This window comes from Sparus aurata, chromosome 2, assembly GCF_900880675.1.
Source record: "Sparus aurata chromosome 2, fSpaAur1.1, whole genome shotgun sequence".
NCBI lineage: Eukaryota > Metazoa > Chordata > Actinopteri > Spariformes > Sparidae > Sparus > Sparus aurata.
The window spans coordinates 9,227,819-9,235,809 of record NC_044188.1 but is presented as its reverse complement, the minus strand read 5'-3'; the positions used below and the strand labels follow the sequence as shown (position 1 = coordinate 9,235,809).

The following is a 7,991-nucleotide window of genomic DNA, read 5'->3' as shown; positions in this document are numbered from 1 at the left end:
GCAATTTTTAATGTCTTTTAAATGAAATTTTTATGTATTTTAATGTTGCTTGTATGCGCCTGTAAAGCACTTTGAGTTGCCTTGTGTCTGAATGGTGCTATACAAATAAACTTGCCTTGCCTTGCCTTGATGATGTGACAGTTTGGGGGTTCTGTCCCAAACAAACATGTTTTCTTACAAGATGACTTGTAGGTCAGGACATCTCTGCGACATTAAAGTAATTCATGATAAACTTGTTTTGTCGTACATTTAAACTTTAATTAAAAGATTGCAGCTTCTTGCAATTTGGATATTGAACTTGTAGTATTGATTGAATACACTTTCATGCAGCGGTTTTGCACCCAGGAGCAGTAAGCGCACTGATTTGTGCTTTAAAATACCAGTGTACAAATCAACAACAAGTGTTTTAAACAAACATGACCCTTTATGATCTGATGCTTCTAAGTGTCTGTAATATGGTCGAATCAGAGAGCATCACAGAGGGCCAAAAACATGAACTTGCCTGCCAATCCAGCCACAGTTAATCATAAATCATGCACGATCAGCTAACATGCTTTTTGAATGACCGAACATTATGTAGGATACCTTAAACTGACTCACTCAGTTGTGTAATCACTATTGATGCTGCTGGCACAGAAACGCGGTCACTGCCTGGTTTATGTTTAACAGCTGCAGATCTATGCAGCAAAAAACTGTGCCAACGCACACACGAAACAAAAGCGTCGCAACTGCTTTCATGAGGTCACCTGAGGTTTAATTGAGTCATCAATCATTAATTCTTGTTCTCTTACTGACACGTTTCACAAGTCTGTAATTCGATTCAGACTAAGAATAAGTCTGGAGTGCTCGAGTTTAAACAGCACATGATGAAGGAGCTCTTCCTTCTTCTTTCTCTTTAATGATATTCAATATGATATAGCTGTCCAAATAATTTTTTTAAAATCTTTTTGCCAAAAGAGTGGCTTGGAAAATAAATTAAAGAACTTCTTTAATATCACACAGAATGCAATTTATAGTTTTCATGATCAAATCAACCAAAGTTTTAAAGCATGATGGAAAACCAGCAGAAACTCAACAATGATCTATTATTACATCAAATTTTCTCAGAACTTCTCAAGGGTGTATAACACGAATTTCTGTTGATATAATGACCCTGTTAAATTGCATAAAATAAAAAGGTGAATTAATAAGTAGTTTAGTTTGCAGAAAGGTTTGTTCATAGATAGATCTTTATGTGTCATTGCTGCTATCTGGTGTTACAATCTGTGTATTTTTGTGATGTGTTTTTGTTGTTTTTATGGTTTGATGCTTTACTTGATTTAACTTGTTAAACTTTGTGAAAGGTGCTATATCAAATACACTTTACTTACTACATACTTACTTAAATAGTTAAAAACAGTAAAAGACAGTTTAGCAGCTTCTCAGCAGTGTGCAGCATAAATACACATTCAATAAATTAAAAATACCCTTAAGTTTGGAAAGCCTTATTGGCTACAAAAAATGCAGATGAAAGGTTTAGATATTAATCAAAATTTTGCTCATGATTTTCTAAGTAACTAGTAAGCACATTACAATACTTTGAGTAGCTGTAATAAGTTACATTCACCCCTGGTTAATTATCTAAACATCTGTAAAGGTTTATAAACATCAGTTGTGACTTTACAACAAACAGCTACTTAGTAAATGGTTCATAAGGCATTTCGTTGTTTGTTATCAGTGAACAGTTTGTTAAATATTAACTTAAGTTTAATTAACTATTTATTTACCGTTTATTAAAGATTATCACAGTGTTACATTTTAATGTCTCCCCACATTCTGCAAGAACATCTAATAACGAACATAACTATACAGCTGGGAAGAAAGAAAAACATGTTTATTAAATATTCATCTCCTTAATACCTCCTATTGTATTTCTCTTTAAATAGCTCTTTCAAAACTAGTTTAAAAAACAGACGAATTGTCCTTCAGTTTGCCTCTGACACAGGGTTTTACTTTTTTTGAGCAGCAGAGAAATGTTTTCTCGATGTAGCTCCTGAGACTCTGGTCTCTGAAGCCGTAGATGAGCGGGCTGAGAAAGCGTGGAATTAGAATGAAACAGAAGTAATTAAAATAGGAAATGTCTTCCGGTCTCCAGTTGGAATGCAGCACTATGAGAGTCTCAGTGATGGGGCTGGTGAAGGCCAACATGCACAGCAGCAGCTGGAAGCCGTGCAGCAGCACAGTGTGCATGGCTTTACTCACAGACGCTGTGTCTTGTCTGAGCTTCCTGGTTTCCAGCAGGATTTTCACATATGTAAAGAGGATGATTACAGCCACTACTGCGAAGAAGAGAATACTTGTAGCAGCTTTGAACAATGTCTGAATTTGAGATGAGTTGACAAGTGTAGCTTTGCAAAGCACAGGGGTGGAGAGGATATCCACAGCTGGATCATGCTCCATGATGGTGTGGTCAATGATTGGGAAGATGCAGCTAATGAGCCACAGGGACAGAATAATGATCCAGATGCGGTCTGAGCGCCAGGCGACCGGGCGCTGCAGGGGGTAAAAGATGGCAACATAACGCTCGAGTGACATGGTGGCCAGGATTAACGGTGTGTTCTGGAAAGTGGCAGTGGAAATGATCAACAAGGGAATGCAGTAGACAAGAGCAAATTTCACCCCTCCCATGACAAAGAGGAAGAGCAGAACAGAGGACAAGAGCTGCAGGGTGTCATTGATCAGCATGTAGGCAAACAGGATGTACCGTGAAGTGTCCATGAACTGCCTGTGAGACGCAAAGATGTGCAGCATGACAGCAATGAAGCAGAGGAAGACACAGAAAAAAGGGATAACAACACACACCTTAATGATCACAGACAGGCTGTTGTTGGATGATACAATGCCTGAAAGTTCAGTCAGATTCTGCATTTTGCAAATGTGGCCAGAAGCAAACCTGTTCAAGAAAACATAAGTAGAATTTTTCTTATATAGTCTGATACACAAGTTAAAAGACAAGCACCAGCAAATTCAGTGTCATATCAGAATAAAATTTGTTACAAGTCACTGAAGGTAAAATGAACACATACATGTCTTAAATTTGAGATAAAACCTCAACCTCTGAACACACAACCATCATTCAGGGCATGAAATGAACTCCTCTCACCTGAGGATGTCTTCATCAGCCAGAAGAGCCAAAGCTTTAGATCTCTGTTCTCATCATATAACATGTCTTAAGAGAGCAACATCTCTGGGATGTTCCTCCCCTCATCTGAGGGTTTGTGCAATTCACAAGTCTCCAGAGATATACTATGTATGCTGTCGTCATCAAGCATTACGTTTGTCATGAACAACAGAATTCAGCGAGGAGCTGGGTCTAACTAGACAGTTTTTTCTAACCTTTTACAATGCACTGCGACTCAAATAATTAAAACTCTGAAGTTTTTTGTTAGCCAACTTTAGCAGTGTATCTACAAAAAGGCACAGCTGAAAACTGTTGTGCTGATGAGAATTCAAATTGGCTGTTATAGTTGTTGTGGCTAGTCGGTGGTGTTTTTGTGCTTTTGTGGAGTTGTTGGGTGTGGCTTCCTGTATGGCTGGATCTGATACCTGTCACACACCTGCAGCACATAGATGCAGTCAGCACCAGGTGATCTAACTGTGGCTGTGTCTCAATTCAGGGTCTGCATCCTTTGAAGGCCCCGGCCTTTGTGGTCTTTGAGCTTCGCGTGGCGTTGTGACGTAATTGGCCTTCAAATGCGGCCATGAAGGATGCAGACCCTAAACTGAGACATGGCATCTGTTTAACTTCTAACTCCTCCAGTGATCAGTTTGCTTCCTGGCCTCCCCACATCCCAGCCTCCCGCACCTCTGCCACCAGCCTGCTCCACCTGGGGTTCCTTGTTTCAAACTCACCCAAGCTTTCAGCCCATATGACGGTCACCCTTAGTCACAGATATATAGAATACACAGATCCTATAGCTATATCTATCTATCTATCTATCTATCTATCTATCTATCTATATATATATATATATACAAATATTATAAAATACAAATGTGTTATTTGCACATTGACCAGTGTACACAGAGACACATTATGAATATTTTGTTAATATTATGAATATTAACAAAATGTTGTAGGCCTATGAATTAATGTATTAATGATAGTTGTACTTTTACTGTTGATGCAGGTACTTTTACTCAAGCCTTGGATTCCACAGTCATAGCTTACTTAGGTTGCCACCTTGGATTTGTGGAAAAAAGGACACTCGACCAGCTGATAGGTTCATTCATAGTCATGCTACTAGCCTGGGTAAAATCTAAGGTATTTGTATCAAGACTGTTTGTTAATGTTTTAAAATGTACTAATGGCTGATATAAACAAACAAATGTCAATATTGGTATTGGCCTCAAAAATCAAGTTCTGGTCAGGCTATAATCATACATATCTAAACAACATTTCGAAAATTTCTTTTCTATATCGGCCAGCCTACTTGCAACCATACCTGCTTGTGTTTGTGCCCTTCAGCTACCCGAAACAGAAAGTGGCTAAGAGAACCTGTAGGGTATAGGAATCAGCAAAGACACGCCTCACTTTATCGCCAGTCATCTGATTCTCCCTAAAGCTACAGGCGTGGGAGGTTGCAAAGTGGTCAGTTACTATCAGATCCTTCTTTAGAAAGCTGCATCAACTGATCCTAGTAAAACCTCCGCACCCCCAGCAACAACCCTGCTGCTGCTTCCTCATCAGGCTCAGGCCAGAAACTTCATGTTTTGGTTGGGACCGTCACATGGTTCTGACATGAGAGCGGCCTAAATTGCACTAACAAAGGACAGTGCATCGACCCTAATGTCCAGTAGGTGGCACCTGCTTGACACAGTCCCTCCAGGTTTCTCATCTCCCATTGTCTGAGAGTGCACCAGAGTTACGTGTTGCTGGAAGCATCAGCTTTCGTCAGCGCAACCGTAACACAAACACTGCGGTCAAGCCAGCTTGAACGGGCCCTTGCAGCCAACGCGCGTTGGGACATACTGCGGTTGGGGCATGCCGCGTACCCGGCCCCACTGGTGGATTATTGTGTACGCATCTCTTAACTGTCCATGTTTGGGACAGTGCAGGAAGGGGTCAAATGTCATTTCCTGTGTCAAACATTTGGCGCTGTGACTATGACCATATATTGGCCTATGTGTTCAGGGCAGGGCAGGACTACAAGTGAAAAATCCCTCAAACGAATTTGTAGTCAGTTGTGTTTTGATTATTGATTGGCGGCAACGCTGTCAGATGGTGTGCTCACCTTTTAGTTGCATGTTATCTTGTAGTTTATGATATGGAGGAAAAAAACTGCAAAATATTAAAAAATATATATAATTTTAATAGGATGTTTGTCTGAATTCCTGTGTCCAGTAGGTGGCACTATGGAAATGACACAGTATTGCATTGTATTGATGCATGGAGGTTATCAGGGTGACATCGTATACATGTGTGATGAATTTGGTGTACATGGGAAATTGTATGTTGAAGTTACATGGACTTGATGCTTTATGGCTAAGCATGAAAATGGACCGCACCATGACAACCACCATGTCAAACGTAGGCGAAAAATGTTAATACGTTTTCATGTTCAAGGTTTGAAGATGATACTGAGTGAATTGGAAGTTTGTGGTGTTCAGTCTGAAGGAGGAGTTTGTTAAAGCACGAGGCATGGAAATGGATCAGGTGGTAGAGCGGGTCGGCCTTTGTCCGGAGGGTAGGTGGTTCGATCCCCGCTCGGCCTACTGCATCATGGTCGTTGTGTCCTTGGGCAAGACACTTCACCCACCTTGCCTTGTGTGAATGTGTATGACTGCTGTATGTTTGAGGTGGTGTTCAAAGGGGCCGTAGGCGCTGAATGGCAGCCACGCTTCCGTCAGTCTGCCCCAGGGCAGCTGTGGCTACTGTCGTAGTTTACCACCACCAGTCTGACTGTGTGTGAATGAATGAATGCCAGCAAATTTGGGTCATTGAAAAGCGCTATAAAAATAAAATGAATAATAATAATAAAATGGGGGTGAAATGGGAAAATGGCTGACTTCCTGTTGGAGTGACAGTTTGGTACCCCTGATGTTTTTTGTGCGTCTGGTCATGATACATACAAAGAGTCATTCCTGTATATGCATGTAGGAGGTGGGGCTTGGATTTTTAACACTCCAGGGCGCGCTATAGAGTCCCCTGGTAACAACTTTCATCAGCTATTGCAGGAGGGCATTGGCAATAATTGTACCAAGTTTTGTATTAATCCGACCTACCAATGTGGAGATATAAAATACTTCAATTTAAAGAGCGCCACCTTGTGGTAATCGTCCAACATTTTGCATAGAGGCTTAGGGGCTCATGGGGAAGTAGTAAGCTGAGTTTCATGTTTTTTTCGGACATGCCAATGTGGAGATATGCAACACATCCTGTTTGGAACGAATTCTGCAGGAAGTGGTTATTTAATAACTTGAGTATTGTTTGAAATATCAAAATTCTTTGAATAACTTTTTGTCAGGAGAGTCCACAGATGCTGTGTGTAAGTTTTGTTCATATCGGTGAAGTCGCCTGGGAGGAGTTCGAAAAAGTAGGTTTGTGACATTCCACGAATTTGCAAAAAAAAAAAGGTAGGCAGAAATGGGCGTGGCCTATATCACAAGAGTCATCACAATTCAGGGAACGTGTGGATATAAGGTTTTTACATGTGCGATAAAGTATATGGGAGTTATAAGGCAAAACGCACTTTCCTTGATTATAGCGCAACCTAGTGGTGGAAATTCACAACGACAATAGATTCAAAATTTTTTCTCCAGGTGTGACCTATATTCCAAGTTTGGTGAGTTTTGGGGTATGTTCAGACAGTGAAAAATGTGATCATTTAGGACAAAAAAGTCGTCACTAAATAAACAATCGGGACCTCGTATGTCGAGACCTGGTCGGGCCCTAAAAAACATTGTTTCCGTAAGTAATCCAAGTGTTATATACTGCTGAACGTAGTGCTTCCTAGACTACTTGCATGCAGAATAATAAGTACTTTTATGGTGTACTTTTCGAGTAATACTTTATCAAAATCCTTACCAGAGAACAAAAATAATTATTTTCGCCCAACTTTGATGTGGAATAAAAAATGTCCTCTGAGCTGGTGAAAATCTGTACAAATAAATAGCCCTCAAGTGGTAATCTTTTTGGGGAAATAACTATCTAGAAACATGTTCCTTTTACACATGTTTCATCAGTCTGTAATTTGACTGAGGTGATGTAACATTGATATATGAAGATGGTAAATATTTTACAGGGTTTCTGTATGGCAGAGTAAAAGTAAAATTTAAGATCTATTTCGACCTCACTCAGACCGTCACCACGGTCTTCACCTTGAATGATACCATCATCTCCCTATCCTCGAGACCATATAACAACAAAGTCATGTGACTGACCTTAAGGAGGCTTGACTCGCCGCCTACAAAAGCATCCAGGTGAGCACGCCTCTCCCTCTTTGCCTCACTCGCCTCATCCGAGACCGCAGGTAAGTAGCGTTTTTTTGGACTCCACAATTAGCAATCCGTCACTGCAGTGCAGGTGCCTTGCGCCCCTGAGGATTGTAGGTGGATTGTTTCCTTGGCGCATTTGATGAATTGTAAACATGACGGAGGTTACGCCACGTGAAGCAGAGCGTTTAACCTCTCTCTTTGTTTCAGGTGATTGTCATTAGAGACCCGCAGCTTGTGGTAAGTGGTTTCGTTTTCACAGCGTTTTCTCCTTCATAGGTGCGAATTATCAAGCAAATTAAGCGTGCTCAGAAGCCGCTTCCCCCTTTGTTTGTATTAGTGTTGATTTCCCCGTTTAACCCGCTGTCCGCAGTGGGTGGGAGCTTGTGTCCCCCCCCTCGTGCGTTCGCGCACAATGAGTGGGGCTGGTGAGCTTAAGTTGGTCGTGGGGTTGCTTTCTTCCCAACCGGCTTATTGGTAATTGAGTTAATAGGCAGCCCCCTTGCCTCTGTGCGCAG

The 7,991-nt window shown here is 41.0% G+C and overlaps 1 protein-coding gene across 1 annotated transcript; it reads right to left on the bottom strand.

The window, feature by feature from the left end:
* Nucleotides 1–1,885: 1,885 nt before the first annotated feature.
* On the bottom strand, nucleotides 1,886–2,907 carry LOC115575035 (odorant receptor 131-2-like). Its single transcript, XM_030406806.1, has one exon. The coding sequence runs from the start codon at nucleotides 2,905–2,907 to the stop codon at nucleotides 1,942–1,944; it is 966 nt and encodes a 321-aa protein (XP_030262666.1). The 3' UTR covers nucleotides 1,886–1,941.
* Between the last annotated feature and the right edge of the window lie 5,084 nt (nucleotides 2,908–7,991).

What these genes read in the sequence shown, in the direction of transcription:
- LOC115575035 (XM_030406806.1), bottom strand. Translation starts at nt 2,907, where the DNA reads ATGCAGAATCTGACTGAACTTTCAGGCATTGTATCATCCAACAACAGC.